The 23,742-nt window shown below is 48.5% G+C and overlaps 11 protein-coding genes across 11 annotated transcripts; 5 read left to right on the top strand and 6 right to left on the bottom strand.

The window, feature by feature from the left end:
- Window positions 1–215: 215 nt before the first annotated feature.
- Window positions 216–1,546, top strand: N7518_003999 (FAD-dependent oxidoreductase; the record flags this gene model as incomplete). Its single annotated transcript, XM_057184926.1, has 5 exons — window positions 216–244; window positions 304–423; window positions 477–675; window positions 738–1,141; window positions 1,240–1,546. 5 exons carry the CDS (start codon window positions 216–218, stop codon window positions 1,544–1,546), a joined length of 1,059 nt encoding a protein of 352 aa, XP_057041696.1.
- Window positions 1,547–1,780: 234 nt separating this feature from the next.
- Window positions 1,781–2,809, bottom strand: N7518_003998 (uncharacterized protein; the record flags this gene model as incomplete). Its single annotated transcript, XM_057184925.1, has 1 exon — window positions 1,781–2,809. One exon carries the CDS (start codon window positions 2,807–2,809, stop codon window positions 1,781–1,783), a length of 1,029 nt encoding a protein of 342 aa, XP_057041695.1.
- A 708-nt stretch (window positions 2,810–3,517) lies between these two features.
- Window positions 3,518–4,776, top strand: N7518_003997 (sialidase family protein; the record flags this gene model as incomplete). Its single annotated transcript, XM_057184924.1, has 3 exons — window positions 3,518–4,056; window positions 4,106–4,271; window positions 4,345–4,776. 3 exons carry the CDS (start codon window positions 3,518–3,520, stop codon window positions 4,774–4,776), a joined length of 1,137 nt encoding a protein of 378 aa, XP_057041694.1.
- Window positions 4,777–5,584: 808 nt separating this feature from the next.
- On the bottom strand, window positions 5,585–6,558 carry N7518_003996 (Polyketide synthase enoylreductase; the record flags this gene model as incomplete). The annotated part of the gene is given in 4 exon segments (XM_057184923.1): window positions 5,585–5,742; window positions 5,762–5,834; window positions 5,868–6,114; window positions 6,146–6,558. The coding sequence occupies 4 exon segments, from the start codon at window positions 6,556–6,558 to the stop codon at window positions 5,585–5,587; spliced, it is 891 nt and encodes a 296-aa protein (XP_057041693.1).
- A 351-nt stretch (window positions 6,559–6,909) lies between these two features.
- N7518_003995 (beta-glucosidase) lies at window positions 6,910–9,623 on the bottom strand (the record flags this gene model as incomplete). The annotated part of the gene is made up of 3 exons (XM_057184922.1): window positions 6,910–9,212; window positions 9,272–9,509; window positions 9,567–9,623. 3 exons carry the CDS (start codon window positions 9,621–9,623, stop codon window positions 6,910–6,912), a joined length of 2,598 nt encoding a protein of 865 aa, XP_057041692.1.
- Window positions 9,624–11,630: 2,007 nt separating this feature from the next.
- On the bottom strand, window positions 11,631–12,419 carry N7518_003994 (bZIP transcription factor; the record flags this gene model as incomplete). Its single annotated transcript, XM_057184921.1, has 2 exons — window positions 11,631–12,347; window positions 12,396–12,419. The coding sequence occupies 2 exons, from the start codon at window positions 12,417–12,419 to the stop codon at window positions 11,631–11,633; spliced, it is 741 nt and encodes a 246-aa protein (XP_057041691.1).
- A 537-nt stretch (window positions 12,420–12,956) lies between these two features.
- On the bottom strand, window positions 12,957–13,727 carry N7518_003993 (uncharacterized protein; the record flags this gene model as incomplete). The annotated part of the gene is made up of 1 exon (XM_057184920.1): window positions 12,957–13,727. The coding sequence occupies one exon, from the start codon at window positions 13,725–13,727 to the stop codon at window positions 12,957–12,959; it is 771 nt and encodes a 256-aa protein (XP_057041690.1).
- Window positions 13,728–14,271: 544 nt separating this feature from the next.
- Window positions 14,272–15,120, top strand: N7518_003992 (uncharacterized protein; the record flags this gene model as incomplete). The annotated part of the gene is made up of 3 exons (XM_057184919.1): window positions 14,272–14,812; window positions 14,871–14,952; window positions 15,006–15,120. The coding sequence occupies 3 exons, from the start codon at window positions 14,272–14,274 to the stop codon at window positions 15,118–15,120; spliced, it is 738 nt and encodes a 245-aa protein (XP_057041689.1).
- An 875-nt stretch (window positions 15,121–15,995) lies between these two features.
- Window positions 15,996–18,845, top strand: N7518_003991 (putative C6 transcription factor; the record flags this gene model as incomplete). Its single annotated transcript, XM_057184918.1, has 1 exon — window positions 15,996–18,845. One exon carries the CDS (start codon window positions 15,996–15,998, stop codon window positions 18,843–18,845), a length of 2,850 nt encoding a protein of 949 aa, XP_057041688.1.
- An 888-nt stretch (window positions 18,846–19,733) lies between these two features.
- On the bottom strand, window positions 19,734–21,387 carry N7518_003990 (uncharacterized protein; the record flags this gene model as incomplete). The annotated part of the gene is made up of 4 exons (XM_057184917.1): window positions 19,734–19,940; window positions 20,446–20,572; window positions 20,637–20,936; window positions 21,017–21,387. The coding sequence occupies 4 exons, from the start codon at window positions 21,385–21,387 to the stop codon at window positions 19,734–19,736; spliced, it is 1,005 nt and encodes a 334-aa protein (XP_057041687.1).
- A 114-nt stretch (window positions 21,388–21,501) lies between these two features.
- Window positions 21,502–23,362, top strand: erg24B (uncharacterized protein; the record flags this gene model as incomplete). The annotated part of the gene is given in 4 exon segments (XM_057184916.1): window positions 21,502–21,529; window positions 21,549–21,816; window positions 21,869–22,173; window positions 22,254–23,362. 4 exon segments carry the CDS (start codon window positions 21,502–21,504, stop codon window positions 23,360–23,362), a joined length of 1,710 nt encoding a protein of 569 aa, XP_057041686.1.
- Window positions 23,363–23,742: the final 380 nt, after the last annotated feature.

The raw sequence follows: 23,742 nt of genomic DNA, 5'->3' as shown, positions 1-23,742 counted from the left end.
CCAGTCCCTATCCGTTCCCACTAGCCATGCCGCCAATCGGAGCCCTCAATTAGCCCGCGGGCGATGGACCGCGGACTTTGCCGCGGTTTAAATCAATCAGACCATCTAATCCAAAGAACTGTGATTGTAAAGTATTTAAAGCTCTCAAACGGAGCGGACAAGGGACAAATAAGGAAACTAAATTCCATTCAAGGTCAATAAATCTACCGGAGAATATGAAAAGCGAATCTTTAGTGGTCATTGGGTAAGTGGGAGCCAAAACATACATGACTGCTTCGGGGTGTTGATACTGATTTTTCTAAGGGCCGGCGTGATCGGGCTAAATGTAGCCCTAGTTCTCTGTGAAAAGGGCTATAGCCAGTACATAACCATCATTGCAGAACATCTTCCAGGAGATACTTCCATAAATTACACATCACCATGGTTTGTTGGACTCCTGCTGCCAGTTCACATTCAAAAGACTAACCCGAATTCAGGGCTGGTGCCAATTTCTCTGCTATTTCTGCAAGCGACCCAAATGCGTTACGATGGGACAAAATTGGATATATGTATCTTCTCGGTCTTGCTGCCAAGGATGGCAAGAATGCATTTGTGAAGGAAACACCATCGGTAGAGTATTGGGATGAGCTTCCAGCCCATGAGAAGATCGATTCGATGGCCGCGTATCTCAAAGATGTGAGTTATGGACGACTTCCTTGCTTACCCTAGATATGCTTATCAATATTGCCATCGAACAGTTCAAACAGATTGCCACACACGACCTGCCAGCGGGTGTTGCATTTGGTATAGAGTTCACAACAATAACTCTCAATGCACCAATGCACCTTCGGTATCTGTTCCAGAAGCTCACCCAAGAATATGGGGTGCGAGTCATTCGCAAAAAGTTATCCCAAGTCTCATCCGGCTATATCAGCACGGATACAAAGGTGGTATTCAACTGCACTGGTAATGGAGCGAAAGAGCTACCGGGAGTCCAAGACTCAAAGTGCTTTCCCACCAGAGGTCAGATTCTGCTTACAAAAGCACCTCATGTTCAACAAAACATCATGAGACATGGTAAGGACTATGAAACCTACGTGATTCCTCGACCATACTCGAATGGAAATGTGATTCTTGGTGGATTCATGCAAAAAAATGTTGGGTAAGTAGGTTCCTTTCAGCTCTTTGTCCGAGTAGCATTAGTCCATTGTGATTTTCTCCCGGGTGTTCCATATGACAGCAACTGAACTATATCAACAGTACACCGGATACATTTGGAGAAGAGTCAGAATCAATCCTTACTCGAACGACGGCTTTGCTTCCTGCTCTAAACTCAAGCGAGACCGAGATTCTTGGTGCTTTTGCTGGGCTACGCCCATCTCGCGAGGGTGGCGCTCGCGTTGCCAGGGAGAACGTGAAAGTAGGCGCTTCAGGGCGTCGGGGGGTTGTTGTCCATAACTATGGCGCCGGTGGAACCGGCTACCAGGCTGGATACGGAATGGCGGTTGAGGCAGTCAACACTGTGATTGAGGAGATCAACGCGCTTAATACTCAGTCGCGTCTTTAGATGTTGTTCGCAGTGTCCACTTTTGGGTGTATTTTTGCGGTGTGGCTTTATTTAGATTTCATTGACCAGGCAGAAGCATTGGATCGACATAAGCCAAGAAGCTTGCAAACTGGGAATTTAATGTAACTATAGAGCCAAAACTTCGATTCATTATTCATGTCGTATCGTCCATCATAAGTTACAGAACAATCACACCGCTCCTGTTCAGCGTTCGGAAGCCATGCAGTGGTACGATCACCGTAACTCTGCCATGGCATTCATTCCATTTGCTTCGTAGCTTGGAGGGGGACTTTGATAGCTATGGGAGTATTCATTATCGTCATCATATTGTGTCACCACGATTTTCGGTATAGGTCGCTCAGGTTTCACAGGCAAAAGCTCAAAGTCAGATATAACAGTCGTCTCACATGGAAGTTCCGAAATCGCAGAAGCGACCATTGAAACCTCAGATGGAGAGAAAAATAATTCATCCTTGCCCAAGGTGAGTTGTAGTGAGCCAAGATGGCTAAGAACCGTCTTGACTTTGCCATGAGCAAGAAGCACGCGGGATTCCTTTTCCAGGGCGACTTCGTAGTCACGACGCTTCCAAATGCAGCGGTTCTGTGGGCTTCTCTGTTTAAATCGCTTCACAGACGCAGCTAAATCATTGGCGGCAGTTTCGGCATCGGTAATGGTCGAGTTGATCCACTCAAGCTCGATCTCGCCTAGGAGTGCTCTTTTATCATCCCGCAACTGTCTTGCCTGCTTCACCGTGGACCTGACAAGTACAGTTGCTTTGTAAAACCCTCCGATCTGCTCCTCCAGAGATAGTGAAGGTCCGGTGACCGAGGCAGATTTGATTGATTTCACTTTTGTGGAGCGTGACGTGGTCTTGGGATTTGGAGATGAGTTTGTTGACTGCGAGTTGAATGCCCGTGAGTAAAATCGTGATTGTGGGGGTGTTTGCTCTTGGGTTTGCCCATCGCGTGCTCCAACATGTTGTGTTGTGTCTTCAACACGAGCGACTCGGTGTAACTGGTCTGCTGACTGATTCCGTTTTGATACCGATCGATATAGCATCAATTCAGTTGGCTGGTGACACCTATCCGTCGAATTATTTATTGTGTTTGCTGGTTTGTGCCATATTTCCATTATCGATTGATGGTAGCGATACTTTGAATTATCCCACATGGCCGTTGAACGACTGATGAGGTCCCTCGTCGATTGTTGCAGTTTCCCTATCAACTGGACTTTTGGCCGGTGTGCGAAGTCGGTAGGTACCATTTTAAGACAAATGCACCTGTAACTTGGAAACGGATATTTTTGTCTTGGAGAAAGGTGAAATCTGGAAGACAGAAAGATGGAGGCAATCCAAGGTAAATAAGTTTCTCATGATACATAGCCCGATTTTTCCCAATCAACCACTTTCAGGTATGTTGGTTGCCAGCAAAACGTGGCGATGCTGTAAGGCTGTGTGCTGATAGGCAACGTAGTTGGAATAATGTAGATCCACACTCATAATTGGTCAACTTTTCGGGCATTTCTAAATTTCTAAATTTGGCTTTGGATGATGGGGCCAAACTGCCTGGGGGCTTGTGCTGCCCAATTGGCGTGGACTTCAAATGCTCGAATTTCAAAGTATATTTTGGTCGATACGAGGTTATCCCCCGATCCTGACGGGGTATAGCCCCGAAGGAATGCATGCGAGTGGAAACCCCATGTTCCTCACCACGTGATGTCACGTGATATCTTGGCAATCGATGTCGTCATTTCATATTTCCCCGGATTATCTACGATGGCCGTAATTGATGGAAATTCTTCAGATTAAATACACTCCAATTAGTCCACAATAAGGTTAATTCCGGTGGGATAACCCCGGAGTACTATGTTTCTCAAAAAATCAACTCTTATTTTTTACAGACTAGAGTTATAAAAGCAGGATAATGCTGCCAATGGAGATATAGAATACCAGTTCGCTCCAGCATACCAAACATGAGAATTCCACAGGTCCTTGCTTTTGCTGCAGCTACAGCTGCAGTGACAATCTCGCGCTCCAAGAAATCTTCTCCTGTCCCGCTCACAAACGTGACCATCTTCTCACCACCCTCCGACTACATCGTCCCACGAACACTTTACCCACGTAACGAGCAGCTTCCTAATGGTGACCTTCTCGCAACATGGGAAAACTACTCTCCAGAGCCACCGGCGGTTTACTTCCCCATATACCGCTCCAAGGACCACGGAAAGACCTGGAACGAGATCTCCAAGGTCCATGACACTGTTAACGGATATGGCCTGCGTTACCAGCCATTCCTCTACTCCCTGCCCGAGCGCATCGGTTCATTTGAAAAAGGCACTCTACTTCTAGCTGGTAGTAGTATTCCGACTGACCTGTCGTCCACACGCATCGATCTTTACGCGTCGCAAGATGATGGCGTGAATTGGGAGTTTGTTAGCCATATTGCTGCCGGAGGAGAGGCACTACCGAATAATGGACTGACTCCTGTATGGGAGCCATTCCTACTCGCTCAGTATGTTCTTCTATTGTGCTTTGAAATAACTCCCTAAGTCCTTTCACAGTAAGGGCAAGTTGATTTGTTATTACTCGGATCAGCGGGATAATGCAACACACGGACAGACAATGGTTCACCAGGTCTCAACTGATCTAAAGAACTGGGGAGATGTTGTAGAGGATGTCACCTACCCGACATATACCGACCGACCCGGCATGCCAGTTCTGACCAAGGTAAGCTAAACCGAAGACACCAATGCAATTACGATGGGTTTCTGTCATACCCGGAGAATTCTAATATTTCTAGCTCCCGAACGGTCAATACTTCTACATCTATGAGTATGGCTCTTTCTTCGGTACCTCAAGCTACTCCTTCCCTATATACTACCGTCTGTCGTCCAACCCCGAAAAAATCGCCTCCGCCCCAGGCCAGCGTCTAGTTGTCTCGAGTGGTACTCGGCCGACATCTTCGCCTTACGTTGTGTGGACACCATACGGTGGTAAAAACGGCACTATTATCGCCAGCTCCGGCACACAGAGTACTTTGTTCATTAACAAAGCTCTTGGCGAAGGAGAGTGGACAGAGATCACTTCGCCCGAAGAGCACGGCTACACACGGTCTCTACGGGTGCTGTCGGAGGATGGAGGTCGATACCTGGTCATACATTCTGCCGGAGTGCTATCTGGCACCAATAATCGGGTCTCCGCAAGTGTGATGGATTTGAAAGAGGCATTGTAAACTAAAAGATAATTTGTGGCGGCAGACCTCTCATACTAAACGGGTTGACCTCCGAACACGAGTCCAAGAGCTATGGACTGTATCATCCTTGTTCGAGGGCTTTCATAAGATGAATGTTGACTTCTTCAAGTTGCACCACTTCACATAGAGACAGGCCGCCTAATACTGTCGCCTAGATTAATGCTCGGCGTACTGCATATCAGGCTTTAGTGGCAGATCATCTCAGCATAATCAAATCCGATACGCTTAAGAATCACACTATCATAAGATTGCAGCTTAAGCACTCAGTCTTTTCCCGAGATACAAATCCAATTGCAAAAAATGATGCCCGGTTCCTCAGCCGGCGCGGGATAAACATCAGCTTGGATTTCGAGCCATTCGGATTGAACCTCAGAAAACCATACACAACCCCTGGAAGAGCATGGCTGAGTACCATGCCATAGCTTTTTCGGCTCTTCTAGAGGCAGCGGTTGCCTCCAATAGGAAACTCAAGAAGTCAGACATATGCAGCAATGACCATTGTGCTCTGCTGCCCTTCGTGTCTTACACTCAAATTCACAACAAATCCCTAACTAATCTTTATTCATTGAAATCACCTATGATTCCTTCAAGGCATTTTTGCGCACTATCGTACCGACTTTTGAGGAACGGTCCTTGAACTTGAGGGGTGTATCTCTCTCTAATGGACACCGCGAAGACGTTTTGACAGCTTGCCAGGGAAAATTTATACTGGGAAGATGATTTAACCTCTACCTAAGCGAGCTCTAGTGATTTTGGAATTGCTACAATGCTCATAGATCTAGTGAATCTAAAATATAAGCACAACCTTCCCTCGAGCATCAGCCCTTCCATTAACATAATTATAAGCAAAAATTGGCTGCAACAAATGACTGCAACTTCCCTCGAGCCGTCGCGCACGCAAGACCTCTCCACTTCCCTCAAGAATAAAAAAATAACGCTTTAACTCTATTCCTTCTCAACTCACGCTTTTTATGAACCTCGACAAAACCAAAGCTCGCCGAATCAACAGATATCAAGACACCTTCCTCATTCACAGACTACCAACACCGCTGCGACACATACCCACCCACCAAATCAACAACAACATCAAACAGACCCTGGTGGACGTCCCCCAAACTCCGCATACTCAATAACCTCCTCATCCCCAACTCCATCAAAACGTCCCAATCTCGCAACAGACTCACCAGCCGCAACAACATGCATCTCAGTATGCGCAGCAAGTTGCACGAGAAAAACACCACCACCACCACCACCACCCGCAGCGCCAGTACCAAGCACGCGCTCTCACAACTGCCAAGCATGCTGGTGATCCTGCTCCTGGTAACACTGTGGTTCCGTCAGCGCACACCTGCCCAAAAGCGGAAGCTGAAGACCCGCATGCACAAAGAGCGCCTCGTACGCCGTCTGCGCGCAAAGCGGTAACTCCGCAGCCTCTTCCCACCCGAGACCTGTTGGTTTGAGTACGACTTCGTTAGTTGAGACAAGCACATACGATGACCATGTTGAGCCGCGGTCTATGGGGGTCATGCCGAAGACGGCGGGTTTCAGGGTTGTTGTTGAAGCTTGGGAGATTGATGCTACTGTGCCTGAGAAGTCGTGCCCTGGGATGATGTAAACTCGGTGGTATGTATCGGGCCATGTGAGCATGCTGCAGATTATGGTTGTTGATTTGATGTGGATTAGGAGCTGGTTTGAAGATGTCGGATTTGGTTGGGAATATGGTGTTGCGGAGGGTGGTGGGTGGACACGGATGGATTGCATTTTACGGGTTTACCGGTGTATAAATTTGTGTTAGAGATATGGTTGAGAGGCAGATTGAATGGATGTCTGGCTTTTACGTCCGAGTTGAAGTATGGTTCTGCAGATAGGCTGTTGTCTGACGGGTACAGCCGATGGGGCACAACATCGAGAGTACAATTGTATGCCTCTGTGAACGAACTGCATAAGAGATATTAATGAGTTTCATTAGCTATGGAAGTAGTCACAGGAGCCATGTCTTGAGAAAAAGAAAATATGTGCAAAAACGCAATGTTGGCTGTACAACATCAAGAGAATGACTCATGTGGACATGTGTAGTTATCCTCCAGTTTCCATTCCAAAAAGGAAGATCATTTACTCAACCGAGGGCAAGTCGGCCGATAGAGGCAACTTGCGGGATGAGTTGCCGACATACACCTTCTTCTGGGCGTCGGAGATCACCCAGTTCTGTGAGGCAACGTCCCAGTTGGAGACATCACGACGGGTCAGAGTGGTGGTCCACTGCAGGGTCTGACCAGGGGCAATGGTGACTCGGTCAAACTGGCGCAAAACCTTTGAGGGATTATCATCGCCGCCGAGGGAGACATACAACTGGGGAACCTCGTCACCAGTTACGGAGCCGGTGTTAGTGATAGTGGCGGTCACTTGGTAGAGATCTTCGAACAGACCAGGGTTGCCGCCGGAGCTGCCGCTAGAGGGGAGAAGGTCCTGCGGAGAACCATCGGTAGCACCCTCAGGAAGGTAGTCCTTGGAGTCCATGCCGTAGTCGGGATCACCGGACGATGCACGTAAGTCGGTGGAGTTCAACCACGGGTAAAGGTACTGACGGACGCGTGTAATTCCCTCGGGGAACAGGTTATCCGAGACCTTGCCGGCTTCCCCGAGAACGGGGGCCTTTTGGCTCTTTCCGGTGGTCGCCTTGTACTCGCGCTGTTCGGATGAGGCTAGAGGGGTGACCTTGAGGTCGGAGAAGGCAAAATTTGTGTAGCTCAGACCATAACCGAACTCGTAGATGGGCTCCGTATTGTCTTTGTCGAAACGGCGATAGTCAATGAAGACGCCATCCTCAAAATTAACCTGAGGAGCATCGACACCGTTATTGGGCACTGTGAGGATAGGAGGGCCGTAGTCCTTGCGAGTCTTACCCCAGGTAAATGGAGTCTTACCGCCAGGGTTGACGCGACCATACAATACGTCCACCAAGCTCCGACCGCTCTCCTGGCCTGGCAAGCCAGCCCAAACAATGGCGGTAATGTTGACATTGTCATACCAATCGCTAATCAGAACAGCGGATGTACTGTGAATCACGACGATAGTGTTGTTGCAGTGCTGACTAGCAGCTTTGATGACCTCCTCTCCATTCTTCCAGAGTGTCAGGTTCTTGCGGTCACCCTCGTTACCGTCAACGTTGATGTATCCCTCACCAGAGTCGGCGTTCACGAAAACCAGGGCAACATCAGCCTGGGAGGCAAGGGCGGCCATCTCCGTGAGGGCCCAGTTATCAGTTACAGCGAAGACGTTGGTCTGCCCGTTACTGTATTCCACGACTTCATTTTGGATGGCTTGCTCGGGTGTAATCAGGTAAGGAAAGTTGGCAGTTCCACTACCCCAGCCCATGGCCAAAGTTCCGTTGTCACAACCACGGTCGCTGCAGCCATTGGCGCCATAAGCATTGGAGCCTGCGTCTTCTCCTATAATGCCGATAAATCTCTCATCGTGGGTAAGGGGCAGTGCACCAGCCTTGTTCTTAAGCAGAACAATGCTGTCAGAGCCAATCTTGCGAATGATCTGGGCATGGTCACGCTGGACATTTACGCGCTCGTTGACCTTGCCCCAGCCCTCGCTTACCATAGAGTGCTCGAAGTTGTATTCATCACGGGTCCAGGAGCTGAAGTTGGGAGGAGTGCGGAAGCGGTCACGTCCAACCTTGTAGTAAGCAGACATTATCCGGACAGCCATGTCATCGAGGCGCCATTCGGGGACGGTACCGTTTAAAACGGAGATGGTTAAGTTGGTTCCCCAGTAGGAGTAAGGGCTACCGAGAATTACATCACCGGGCATAGACATATCCAGACCGGCCAGAGCAGATTCGACACCGCTGTGGTGTGCACCCCAGTCGCTCATAACAAATCCCTGGAAGCCAAGCTCGCCCTTGAGCAGCTTATTGAGGGAGTAGCTGTTTGCGCAACTGTAGCTGTTATTGATCTGGTTGTAGGAACACATGACAGAGCCAACACCAGCACGGATGGAGTCCACGAAGGGCCAGAGGTACAATTCGTGCATAGTCTTGTCGTCAATGTTTGAGCTCACACTCTGGCTGATGTTGTACCCGTATCCCTGAGCCTCGCCGGACTGACGAAAGTGTTCCTGTTCATTTCCAATGAAGTGCTTAGCACAAGCAATGATACCGGCATCCTGCATACCCTTGATGGTTTCGGCCATCATCACACCAGTCAAAACGGGATCAGGCGAGAACCCCTCCCAGTTACGACCGCCATCAGGGTTCTTCCCTAGAGGGCCAGCAACAGGACCCAGTTGCACATCCACACCTTTGTCACGGTGCTCTTCTCCCATTGCCACACCGCGCTGGTAGGCAAGTCGCTTGTCCCATGCTGCGGCAACATTGACACCAGAGGGGAAACCAGAGGTGTAATCACCTGTTCCAGTCTCATTAGTTAACTGCAACGACAAGCTTATTCGGAACTGGCAAGCTTACTAGAGCGAACACCCAATGGGGAGTCCTGCATACACATTCCCCACATGCCAAGTCGGGGAATACCACCGGTCTCACCAACACATCGTTCTTGCTCCCAGCCAGCACCGGTTGTCAAGTTGACTTTCTCGGCCAGTGTCAGGTTTGAGACAAACTCAACGGCACGGGTGTATGCTTCGGACCACTCGCCCTCGCCAGTCATCCATGGGGAGGGATAGTATGGAGGAGAATAGGCCAGGGACTGTTTTCATGTGACTTGGTTAGCAGTGATACTGTCAACCATTTTAATTGGACTCACACTGGCACTGGTCACCGAGGCCGACAAGGCGGCCACCTCAAACCACGCGAGCTTCATTACTGTGAAAGCGCTAGATAGGATTCCACAGGGCACAAGAAGAGATATTGAAATAAGAGGGCGTGAGGAAGGAACAAGTCACAGACCTCGGAGGGGAAGACTGGGATCTTAAATGTTCTGTTTCCTGATTACTCACAGGGGCTATAATAGTATGCATAGCGTATATATGTACTCCATAAAATGAGATCAAATGAGATCAATAAAAATAATAAAAATGGAGAAAAGGATCGACAAAATATGCACTATCCCACTAATCACATTATATCGTGTCCTATTATTGGCTATGACTTATTCTTATGGAGTATGTACTCCGTAGTCTCATTGAAGTTGGAGACACACTCATCCTTGAAAGGGGACACAAGGTACAAATTGTGGCTGGTCGAGACAAGGAGAAACGCAGGGTGAGAAGTCAACCCCTTTCCCAAGTACATCACCAGAATTACCCAGCCACTCCGTTTTACACGACACAACATACGGAGTACACTCTAGAGCCATTGATTTTCGAATCCATCGCCTTGCTTCGATTCCGTATACGACGGCGAAATATCGGCGTCTCACGTCGACGTCGTGACGATCGTAACACCGCGCTCGCGCCTCTTCCCCGCTAATTCTAATTCTAATTATTCGTTATATATTGAACAAGCAAAAAGGTCGTTGGTAATTCTTCTTGGAATTCAACTTCTTATGTTGTGGTGGTATACAGAGTAGAACTATGGAGTACACATAATGTCGGCTATCCTAAGTTCCTAACCATTCCGTGGCAGATACCTCACCACTCTTACCTGATCAAATGAATATACGGAGATGACTTCCAAGATTCTAATCTGATCTGGCCATCTTCTCACGTCCAACTGATCACCGCTCGTCCTGCCGAATGGGGAAACCCTTCTTATTACGTTACTTCGAGAGTGTGGGGAAGCACACCTGGACTCAATTCTCAATTCTCAATTCTCAATTCTCAATGCTAACAATGCTAACAATCCTATTACAAAAGTGTTCCGTGCATTTTTGATCGGCTTCAAGACAGCATGCTGTATGATTTGCTCTAACATAAATGCATTGTCTATTTCCTACACAAACATCTTTGTGGCACAACAAGGACTGCACCATCCGTAGCTAGGCGTTTTTGCTGCCGTGAAGATCGGACCCCGCACTGACTTAGGGATGCTCCAACACCTCTCTATGTAAGTCTGACTATTCCAGAACTCTACTGCCCGCAATTAGAAAAATTTATATGAGGAACAACGCTGATCCCTCGCGGAATGCACCGCCAAGCAGTCATCTTTCCTGATTTGCGGCTAATCATCGGTGTTACCGGCTAATTATCAATGTTCCGGCTCAATATTGTTGAGTTCCAGGGCTTTTGCCGGTTGGGTATTCAGCAGTCTGGGGGCTCGTGCAGGTGCCATTTGGTTTGCGGGGTACTATTAGTGTGATGGGCTTGTTCTTGTGCTTTCTAAGTGGATTTCGTTTTGGATAGGTGGTGCTCATTGATTCAGCTGCTATTTGTGGCCTGGGATGCTACATCGGAAAATATGAAACACATTCGCATCATCGGCATAGCTAATGCGATGGCTATGGGTTATTATCTATCTCTCATTTAGATCTGCAAGTCGGGGTACTGTTGCCCATTTCATCTGGGTCTGGGCGTGGGGTGGATTGGACCGGAGAAATATCCTGCATGGGCTTGTCGGTGTAGAGTGGTCCCACATATTGGTATAATTTTGAGGCATAGAATGCGCATTCAGGGTATGGGGCCGAGGAGCTGTGCTGCGGAACAGAGCAGTTGGTTTAGTAGGCGTTGGTGGGATCTAGACCGGTTTTGTTATACTCAAGGCTCACTCCTCCAGATGACAAGATGACATGGTTGCAAGCGATTCTTAGCAGAAACTGTGATCCCCATCCTCGTGCCTTTGGCCAAATTCAAAGACAGCTGCAGCTGCAACTAGCAGTTTCACTCAAATACTAATATCCCAAATGACTGTGGAAGCCAGATCAATGCCAAAGTCAGACATCACTGCTGATATCGTCTAGCACTTGGAACAGAATGTGATTTTGAACTCTGCAGCCTGTGCCATTTGCACCTGCTCGGAACCCAGACCAAATTCTTCGTCGGATCTCATCGACATCAATTCCTTTGGTGTTGTATTGATTGATCATTTCTTCTGCAATGGCACACAGCGTTGAATTGAGCACATCTTCGTCAGATACCGTTTCCGGATTCTGTCTCTCGGACCGGCATCCACACAAAGCCGGATCTTTTTCTTGTGGGTTTTGCTTCGACGGCTGATCTGTTCGCTGCACCACTGTCAAAGCACACGTACTTGGTAGTTCAGTCGTCTTTGATTCCTCTTTGTAAACGCGAGGTACTGCCATCGAGAAATTTGATCCGCGAGTATCACGAAGCGATAGAGACAGAGGATTATCTCTCTCTACTCGCTGAATGGCGGGGATAGCAACCTTCCGGTTGGTGTTTACTCCCGTATCCGCTTCCTGCAGATACTGCTGGACATAAGCACTCGAAACTCCCAGCGATCCCAAAAGAGCTCTCAAATGCCGATTTTCAGCTTCGACGTTTTGCGTTGCTAGTCGGTGCTCGATGTCTTTTTGGCGGGCTTGTTCTTTACACACCGCAAGACGCTGCTCTAACTCATTCACGTACTCCTGCTTCCGGGCTCGACTCTTGCGCTGGTTTTCACGCACCCGCGCGAGTCGCACATTCTTCTATGCTAGTTAGATTGACCGCAACTACTCAAAACGGATGTGACTGACCTTCTGTTCTTTGGTTGAATCCATCAGTTGCTGACTCCGAAGTGTGGAGCATGACCGAGCTTCCTATCAGTTAAACTTGACATACAAAGCACACATTAGAATGAGTAGTGGGCAGTTTGACAGTCCCTCCTTTGAATTTCGAGTTCGGGAAATCTCCGAAATCACCTCCGAAATGATGTTTCACGTCGTTGCCTAGTTTTTATGGCTGCTGTTTAGCAGTCACGTGGACCTTTCTTGAAGTCACGTGAAATACATATTTAATCTTCCTACGATTCTCTTTGTGCAGTGTGTGGTACTATTGAATGTCTCAAGCTATGATGCTTGCCCTACATTTTGCCTCTGAGTCTACAGATAAATTATTCAGGCTGCCACAGACTTTCAAGAGTTGGCATTGGTGCCCCAGGCTTCCACTTGTTCAATAAACAACCTCGACAGGAATCGCCGCTTTTCCCTTTCTTCAACGCCACAAAGCTCCAGGCCCTCATCACTGGTATAAATGTATTTCTCTCGGAATGTGTCCCATAGGGCATTTCCCGGACGAGGATAGAAAGGATCGTTTCTTCAGAAGGCCTCCACGGCTTTTGCAACACCATTCTCGTCCATTGTCATATTTCTACATAGATCGAAGTCTAGCATCCACATGCTATCCCTTCCCAAAACATTATTGATGCGACCACCATCATTATCATTGCAGGGTGCGAGGACAAACTCAACATCATTAGCATCTATGCCAGCAATCCAGTGCATCATAGCTAGTGCTTCTGCCATTGTTCGGGCATATTGTTGAAGATCGTCTGTTGTGATCGCCAGCTCTTCTAGTTGGTCTTCATGTAGCGGGTAATTTCGCAAAGAGAATGCTCTGAACTGTGAGAAGGTTTTCGAATCCTGGGTATGTGTTCGACGCCTGCCTAAATATAGTCGAATTGTGCAGTCTTGATCCGGCTCACTCTTGATAATAATTTGCTTGATCTCATCCGGGCAGAATGCTTGAATAAGAAGGTGTCGGGTTGGTTCCCCAAACGGTGGAATGCGTTGTGCTTCGATCATATTGCATGATGTATAGCCTTGTGGAAACCTTTCTAGATTTGCAGCCCACCACTCCTTGTTCTTTGGCTCGATAAAGTTGTGACAGGATGGTATTTGTATTTCAACTTGAGTCGACTTCCTCAGGTTCATAAGGGTTTGTCGACTTTGAAGTACTCGGTTGTGCATTTCGAAGTCGTTTTGGAGGGATCGTGCTGCGTTACCATCCTCCCTTTTGTATGCGGGTCCTGTTTCGCATGCCCATACAGTGCCGCAGGCGCCACGACCGATGGCGTGTAGTTTGATCATTTGAGATAATTTGGTAACTTGAATAAACTGAAATGTTGGATGAGTAGAGATGTGAAAGAACAGACGATAGGTGGCAGCTTCCCGAGTTTGATAGTTTACGATCCGATGACCTAAACGGATTCGGAGCTAACTAACTAGTTAACCAGTTATTCCAAGGTACTAATACTAAATGCCAAAAGTTAGCTCGTGGTACCGTAAACCCTCGATGTGTGTTGATTTGCGTCAATAACATATGTAACGTATATATGTGACACGGTCATATACGTACCCAACGAAATTCACGCTAATTTACAAAATCTGCAGTCAGATTTCCAATTCAACCGCATACAAAAGTGAGAGCGAGAGGCAAGTAGCCGTCGGATGAAAAATGGCAAACGATCACCCTCGACGTCATTGGCCGTCAGTCGCGCCTGAGCTGTAACCCCCGGCATTCCTCTACGCCTGACTGGTTTCTACCTGAACTTTTCCCCCTCTCATAGTAAATGTTATTAGGATTGCATTCGACTCTGTCCTACTCACATTATTCATTGCAAACCCTTCCATCATGGTCTCCACGCGACACCATCCCCGTGAATTCCCCTCCCCCGAGGTCGGGAAAGAGCTGGCCAAGTTACCCCCAGCTACCACCAGCGCCAATTCGCGCAAATGGACCCATACGCCCGCTGCTGCGCTGACAATCTGGCTCATTGTTTCGGTTCCCTTGGTAATATGGGACACAGGCTATGTCTTGTTGCGACCACATAGCATGCCCGGTGGAAGTCTACACTCTCCCATCTGGACGCCTTACGCGCTGTACGGAAAGGTGGACTATATCTATGGCTGGCCAGCCTTCAATGCGCATAATGGCTTCACGGCTGCGCAGACTATGCTCAACGTCCTCGAGACTATCGGTTACATCTATTACCTCTGGATTGTCTACCACTATGGATCGACGGTTGGGAGAGGTGGCAGATCGCAGAATATCTCCAAGGAATTCACCTGGTTGCTGAAGGGGGACAAGGTCGTCGCTGGGCGCATTGGTGCGACCGCACTTCTGGTCGCCTACACCGCGTCTGTCATGACCCTGAGCAAGACTATCCTTTACTGTAAGCTATATTTATTTCCTGGGCTTTGTGTGTCGGATTATAACACAAAACAAAATAGGGCTCAACGAGGTCTTCTCTGGCTTCGAGAACATCGGTCACAACGACCCGCTTACTCTGTTCCTCTACTGGATCCTCCCTAAGTGAGCTCCGTCTAGTGCATGTTTACATGAAATATAACACTAATATTATTCAGTGGGCTGTGGCTCGTGTTTCCCAGCTACAATATCTATGTTCTCGGGGCCGAGATTCTGAACTCGCTTGAGCTCGCAACACCACGCCATAAGGTTGGACGCCCGAAATCCACCTAGGATCAGTCGCGCAAACTAGAGAATAGCCTGCGTACAGAAATGCGACACGTGCAATGACGCTAGCGACTCTTGAGAGAAAAAAATCAGACGACTTTGGCCTATCTATCGGTAGGTGGCATTTACCGATCGATGGCTAGTTTAAGAGAAAAAAAAGGGGGTCCTGCTTTTGTAATGCACTCGAGATGATCAATGAATAACTATCTTATTATGTTGGCCACTCAATAAGGATCCCCTGGCATGTAGCTGCACGCTAGTCCTAGTCTTCTATCAAGCTTCCGATGTGCCAGCCCGTATGCCAATCCGGCTGTCCCGGTCCGTCCTGAGAGAGCCAGACATACTGCGAGTACAACATATATCCATGAAGGTGGTATTATAAGTCTGGGCCCATTTTTAATATTCGTGGCTCAAGTGGAATTAGATTGCAAATATATTCCCAGACGTAGAACTATACGGGAATAATATAGGAGTTTAAGGGGGATATAGGGTTGGGGCGCCTCCAGATCCAATAACCTCGAGTCGATTGCGTAGGTACTTTCCCTGTTTCAAGTGTTTTCAATGAGCTACAGCAGACTTCATTGATTCTTGATACTCCAATATAGAAAGATTGTGGTCGAGTCTCGTAATATCAGCGCCGCCAGTGGCCGAATTGTAATTATTTGCCAAGCCACCATTCGCCGCTGAACCTTTTCCCCATATTCGGGGCTGATTTCACTTTCTCCTCCATTTCGCCTCTCCTTCTTCCCCGCTCTTCAAATTCCACTCCAAATCTATCTTCCCCGGAACGACCTCGCGCTCCATTTCGGAAGCGCCTTCTTTTGTCCCCGACCGTGCCGAAGGATGCTTCGGGCTTGGGTCCTGGGGTATCCGCACCCGTCATGATCCAACCCGCTCCCGACGAATTGCCATCGAAAACCCCTGGTGTCAGCTTTGATGTAGGCCAGGAGGAGGCGGCAGCAGCTCTCGAGGATTTCGATACCCAAAGCCATGCAAGTTCCCGTGACCCTGGTAGCACACAAACCGTCGACCCCGCGCTAGGCCCAAACAACGGGCGAGACGACTCCGGCAACGGCCCGTCCAATTTTGAACATCTAAACGACGACGATAAACCGGCTTGGAGCGAGATGAAGACCAAGGCGGGGAAGGAGCGGAAGCGCCTGCCACTGGCATGCATCGCATGCCGCCGCAAGAAAATCCGCTGCTCGGGCGAGAAGCCTGCCTGCAAGCATTGTACGCGCTCGAGGATTCCGTGTGTTTATAAAGTTACTACGCGGAAGGCGGCGCCGCGCACGGATTATATGGCTATGCTGGACAAGCGACTGAAGAGGATGGAAGATCGCGTAATCAAGACAATACCTAAGGAGGAGACAAGGGATATGCTTTCTATTGGAAGATCGGTTGTCAGACCTTCCGCCTCGGCTCAGCCGTCAAAGGCACAGAAGAAACGAACCGCAGATGAGGCATTTTCGGCAGAGATGGATGAATGGACTCGGGGGCACAGCCGCCCACCACACGAGACGTTCCCAATGAATCGTGAACCTAAATCCACCGATGGGACTGGACTTCTTACCGAAGGAGCTGAGTTTCTGCCCTCACTGGAGATTCAAGAGCATCTTGCGGAGGTATTTTTTGATTGTGTCTATGGGCAGTCATACCTCTTATTACACAAACCCAGCTTTATGCGACGGCTCAAAGCAGGCACAATTCCCCCTGTCCTAATTCTTGCTGTCTGTGCCGTATCTGCGCGATTCTCCACACATCCTCAGCTGAACTCAGATCCGCCATTCTTACGTGGAGAAAACTGGGCTAATCCTGCTGCGGCCATCGCTCTGAGCCGGCATGACGAGCCGAACATTACAATTCTTACGGTTTTCTTACTTCTTGGTCTTCATGAGTTTGGGACATGTCATGGTGGGCGAAGTTGGTCTTTTGGAGGTCAAGCATTACGGATGGCATACGCGTTGCAGCTCCATCAGGAGCTTGATCAGGATCCATTACTCAGTCAGAACAATGGCAACAGCTCAAAGTTGAGCTTCACAGATCAAGAAATCCGGCGCCGGACTATGTGGGCATGTTACTTGATGGATCGGTATAACTCTTCCGGAAGCCAACGGCCGCCTATTGGGAATGAGAAGTTCCTACAAATACAGCTTCCTATCAAGGAACCCCACTTCCAGATGGAGATACCTGGTCCAACGGAAGATCTTGATGGCGATATTCTTAATCCTGTACCTGACGATGCCGGCCAATTATCTAACGCTAAAGAAAACATGGGTGTTTCAGCGTACATTATCCGCGCTATCGTCATTTGGGGGCGCATTGTCGACTACCTGAATCTAGGTGGAAAGAGAAAGGACTTACATCCACTTTGGCATCCAGAGTCAGGGTACATGCAGCTTAAGCGGCAAATTGAGGAGTTCTCCGCGTCTCTTCCGGTACCTTTTACCTTCACCTACGAGCATCTTCAAATCCATGCAGCGGAGAAGATTGCAAATCAATTCATTTTCCTCCACATTATCATACATCAAAACATGCTGTTTCTCAACCAGTTCGCCATTCCCTTGTCCCCGGGGGGCCGTCCACCAAGAGATATGCCAAAGTCCTTCCTCAGTAATGCAGGTCGAGCCGCGGTGGAAGCGGCGCATCACATTTCAGTGCTTTTTGATCGGGCTTCAGCCTACCCCCTCACTGTTCCTTTTGCTGGATACTGTGCTTACTCGGCAAGTACAGTCCACATCTGGGGGATATTCTCGAAGAACGTCCAGCTAGAGGCACGGTCAAAAGAGAACCTCCGGCATACGTACCGCTATCTCAATAAAATGAAAAAGTACTGGGGCATGTTTCACTATATGGTTGAGAGTGCCAAGGATCGGTATCGGCAGTTCGCCGATGCAGCTATCAAGGGCTCTGTGGCAACTCAGAATGGTGCATCGCTAACGCCCATGTTCCAATATGGTGACTGGTTCGATAAGTATCCCCATGGAGTGTCAAGAGTGCATTGGGAGGACCCCGATACTCGGCACAAAGAAACGGGCGAAGACGCAGTTATGGGCCAGAAACCTGACCTCCAGAGCGTGGAGGATTTCTTTGCCGGCCTTTCCCCTACTCCACAGCCAAGTCAACCGCGCAAACCGCGGTCTCGGAAGAACAGCAAACTATCCGATGGAGCTTCAGGCATGGAACAGTCTTCATCACCATCAATGATGGAAGTAACCATCGGAAATACCCCGAGTGCTCCAGGCAGCGCATTCCCACAGCCATCCATGCTCCAACAATCCCGACCAATGTCGTTCGGCCAACCGCCATTCGACGTCGGTATCCCACCAGACCAATTACCGCAGCTAGATCGGCAATTCGTCTATGGTTCATTTTCCGAATTCGACCCCAGCTCATTTGTCCCAAACAACCCTCCTATCCCACCACTCAATGGCGTCCAAACACCAAGTCCAGATCAAACACTGTTCACAGGTCATCTGGACCCAAGCGCCCCTGCTGGAATGGGCGAGTTCTACCAGCCCAGCGCGTGGTTCCTGCCTTTCAATCTTGACCCTGTTAGCGGTGGAAACCAACCATCACAAGCTCCACCCATACCTGGGGTAGTTAATAGTGGCGGCACGCCCGGGCTCCCTTCTGTAGATATGTATGGCTTCAGGGGTGCTGGTGGCATGCCTTTAAGCGCATATGACCTTGGTTTGACTGGTTCGAATATGAAAGTCTCACGGCCATGATCGGGTCATGTACTATCCATCAGCTAATGCTTTCTCGATGACTGCTACGTGGTGTTTCACTTTTCTTTACGATGATTTCAAAGGGTTGGAGTCGGACTTTTGGGGCTGGGGATTGTTACTTTTCGCGCTGCTGTTCATATTACCCCATTTGTGTTGATTTGTGTAAATATTATTGTCTTGTCTCCGGCATTTATATCCCTTTTTTGGGGCAGATGTTCTGAATAATATAAGTCTAACGGCTCGGTTTTCTTAGTTAGACATTACAACTTTCCGAAAGACTCCAGTGATCTAAGAAATAAAAAAAGCAATTGGATTATTTTTCCTCTGCAAAAAAAATCCTGCAAATGGGATACAAAAAAGTAAATATTGTGCATCATCCGTGAATCGAACACGGGCCTCGTCGATGGCAACGACGAATTCTACCACTAGACCAATGATGCTAGTTGTATGATTTGCACTTCATTGTAGTAACTATGTTTGCTTAGACTCACGACTATAATTCACATTGAAAGTAAGATCAAATATAGAGTAGGTATGCGTAATTGAATTTGATAGATGTGATTGAATAAGTTCATTTGGAATTTAATCCCAATTCTGCTCACATTTGAACAAGTCTGTAGGCAATGTGTGAATTGATATGGTACACAGAGTCTTGAATGTGAATATATATTCCACCGACCTCGGGAGGTATGTAAACGCTTACAAAATATGTCTGTGGACGTGGATAACACGGGAATTATTTGCACCACAGATAACAAGACAAGGGCGAAGGCCTCGAAATCTATTGTTTGAAAGATCCGAGGAACGAAAGTGGCAATAGCTGCCAGACGAAAAAGGCAGGGAAAGTGTATAGGAAAGCAGAGAAGATAAAGTAAAAGCAACCCTCGACTAATCATCCCACTCTTCATCCAGTTGATCTATGAGCCTGTTCTCGGCATCCACGTCACGCCCCTGACCGCGTCCCCCACGTCCTCCGATGGCGCCGATGAAACCGCCACGGCCGTCCGAGTCCGCACGGGTGTAGCCATTGCCTGCGGCGGACCCCCTGCAACGGAAGAGGTTACCTAGCGACGAAAAGAGAATCACAAACATGTCCTGTTGGTGCAGAAAGAAAGAAGTGGTCAGTGTCATGTTTCAAACAACGAGGCTCGCAATTGAAACCAATCATTTAAGTACACGCAATAAAACATATAGTCCGTCTAACGAAGTAAGAGGAGCTGTCTCCTACCATCCCGAAGATGAAGTGGCAGATTCATTGACAAGTACCCAAGGGACAATCCACTTGCATGAATCAAGACATCTTGTCAAACATATGGAAATGTAGACGCCGTGATCAACACAGGCGGTCAGAATCAAAGGAAAGAACATGCAGGAAAAAAAGAATGATCTATGCCCGACAAGAAATAAGGAAATGGATGGGACAGGCCAACCGCAACCGTCTTTCCCGAAGGGATTGGTCCCTAGACTAGCCAGAGCGAGTTCAATCCATCCTTGAAACAGGTAGTCCTGCCCCATTTGAATCCCGGAACTTATGCGACACGAACTTGCCATGTCTGAATTTGCGACGAGGCCAACATGGGATCAATGCTAGGATACTTACTTTGACAAAGTCGAAAACGCCAGCCCACAGGCTGAAGTTTGGACACTGGCGCCAGCCACGTTGATGCATGACCGTTCGCTGGTAGGCACAGCCACCAATCAGATATACGGCGATGGCGATCACCATACTAGAGGACAGGGTCAGCATGGATTATATGGAATGTTCCCCCAAGACGCAGAAGGGGTGCTCACATCACACCGAATACGCCGCCCGGTCCCAAGCCGCCGGCGTTGGGATCTACGGCGATTCCACCACATGCCGCCGAGCTACGGACTTCGAAGAAGTATGAGCACTCATCCATGGAGCCAACGAAGGAAGCCGTGGCCACGTTTGGCGCAGCGTCGCGGTCACATAGGAAAGACATGATAGTCGACTTATGGCGTGTGGAGACATTGGAACTGCCCGTGTTATAATTGTCCGGACAAGGCGAGCCATTGGTATAATTGAGAACGAGTTTGCGGCCACGGAAGAAAGGTTCAGATGCTTGTTGCCTGTATATGACCGAGAATCGTTAGCACAGTAAGCAGGGAATACAACTAGTGTAACCGGTTTAGATAGAGATCTGCCATACCCTATGGAGTATCTTTTATCATCCCGCTCGTAATATGCACTGACGTTCTTCCACCGCGATGACTCTATCCCGACCACATCCGTCACGTTCTCAATGACCGGCGCGCATATGTTGATTGTGAAATTAGCCGGGTAATCATGACCCCTGGCATACCAGCTCTCGGTCCGCGCATCCTTCGAGAGTTTGTTTCCGTCCTTCATTTTGGGCGGGGATAATGAGATCGCATTGAGGTCGAAGTACAACCCAGTGGTCGGCGAGCGGGCAACACATGGAGCGTCATCTTCAAAATGGGAAGAGTATGATGCGCTAGATAATCCGAGAATTGAGGATAGAAGGAAAATGGAGTAATGAGCGGAGCTAGTGAGCCTCATGGTGGACTGGTCACCCAAGCCCAAGGCAGTCTGAGAATAGAACGAGATGAAATGGAATGAAGTAAAGAATGTGGAGAGACTAGAGAAAGATATATAACCTGCAAAATGATAGAAATGACCTTAATGGATCGGTGCGAAGGAGGTGGGTTGTATGCGTGCAGGTAACGCCGGGGCTGATAGAGATAGAGGCTTACGTAGCATCACCGCTGTGGGGGCGATGCGGAGCAAACCTGGCGGAACACCCACCATCCGATGTCGTACGCGCCTTAAGGCTCCCGGGTCTTATTTGAGGATCTTCCCCAGCTCTTGGATTATTTCTCTGTCTATCCATTGGCCCAGTCATCACTTCAATATGCCTACCAAAAAGGATTCCAAAAAAACACTCGTGCAGCCAGTGCCGGAGAAACGTGGTTATGAGTTTGGTGGACCGTATGTCTTTTTCCCTTTCAATCGCGTTAAGCTGAGCTGACATTTGCAATAGACTAGGTGCTTTTGGTATTATATTTGGATTGCCCATCCTGATCTACCTTTTTACCTTCGTCTGCAACGATGTCTCTGGTTGTCCCGCACCATCGCTACTGAATCCCTCGACTTTGTCACTCGAACAATTGAAGCGTGAAGTGGGTTGGCCGGAGGAGGGAATCACGGCGCTTTATGATACCAATGTTACACTGTGGACACTGAGCTACTATGTCTTCAGTCTGTTCTTGCAGGTCTTCCTTCCCGGTCAGGAGGCAGATGGTGTTGTGTTGGCCTGCAGAGGACAGCTGAAGTATAAATTCAATGGTATGGCATTGGCAGCAGTCCTCCCTCACACATCGCATTCAAACATTGAAGTTTTTTTTTCTGACTCGGCTCATTTGTAGCGTTCTCCTCTGCCATCATCATCCTCTCGGGCCTCACCGGGGGCACTTATCTCTATGGAGCCGACTTTGTGGTGTGGACATTTCTATGGGACAACTATGTCCAGGTCATTACAGCAAACTTGTTGATCTCTTCTTTTGCTGCGCTGTTCGTCTACGTGAGGAGCTTCACAGTTCCAGCCCCAGGGCAGGCAAACCCAAATCTACGAGAGCTGGCACCCGGCGGCCATACGGGCAACATGCTCTACGACTTCTTCATTGGCCGTGAACTCAACCCTCGTGTTCGCCTGCCCATTCCGTTTGTCAGTGAGGCATCGCGTACTGTCGATATCAAGGTGTTCATGGAGATGAGACCGGGCTTGCTTGGATGGACAATTCTGAACCTGTCCAATGTAGCCCACCAATACCGAACCTATGGCTATATCACTGACTCAATTGTGCTGGTCACTCTTTTCCAGGGATTCTACATTCTTGATGCGCTATACATGGAGCCAGCAATCATGACCACCATGGATGTAATCATGGACGGATTTGGATTCATGTTATCTTTTGGCGACGTGGTTTGGGTGCCCCATCTGTACAGCATCCAGAGCCGTTATCTCTCTGTCTTCCCCTACGAGCTTGGCTTGACCGGTATGGCTGTTGTTCTAGGTGTCACAGCCGTTGGATATTCGATCTTCCGCGGTGCCAACAATCAGAAGAACCGTTTCCGCACGAATCCCAATGACCCCCGCGTGAAAAACATCAAGTACATCGAAACTGCCGCTGGATCTAAACTGATGATCTCCGGCTGGTGGGGTCTGGCGCGTCACATCAACTACCTGGGTGACTGGACTATGTCGTGGGCCTACTGCCTACCAACTGGTGTTGCGGGATATGTTCTCATCGAGAGCATCAACCCAGCCAGTGGCGCTGTCCAGAAGCAAGCCATGCAGACCCCAGAAATCCGTGGCTGGGGTATGATTTTCACATACTTCTACATGCTCTACTTTGGTATCTTGTTGATCCACCGTGAGATGCGTGATGAGGAGAAATGCGAGAAGAAGTATGGCGCTGACTGGAAGCGTTATACCTCGATCGTCCGCAGTCGCATCATCCCTGGAATCTACTGAGAGATTTTGTCAAGAACTACTTTCACATGTTTTTGGATTTACTTCTATGCCTTATTTTTGTATATTAATGATCCCCAATACTTTTATCTGCGATTACTTTTATGATAGGCCCATCGAATCAAGCCTGCTCTCAAGGGCATAAGGAGCAAGATACCAGCTATCTCAACCCCCGGAGTCATCTCTGATATTCTGACTCGATCCGTGAGCTGTGTTCGGCATGCCAGGGATATCGGAATTTCCTATTAACCGAGCAATCGGAGTTGGCCATCAAAGGAATATCTGCATGAATTGGTCTATGTAACCGGGCGGGAATTACTCGAATAAGATAGATTGCTCGTTCCGATCAACTTAGAATTATTCCTCAGTGTCAATCCCATGGC

This window comes from Penicillium psychrosexuale (genome assembly GCF_028828465.1).
Source record: "Penicillium psychrosexuale strain IBT 29551 chromosome Unknown utg000003l, whole genome shotgun sequence".
In the NCBI taxonomy this organism is placed as follows: domain Eukaryota; kingdom Fungi; phylum Ascomycota; class Eurotiomycetes; order Eurotiales; family Aspergillaceae; genus Penicillium; species Penicillium psychrosexuale.
The sequence above is the reverse complement of the archived record's forward strand: the minus strand, read 5'-3'. Positions and strand labels throughout refer to the sequence as shown.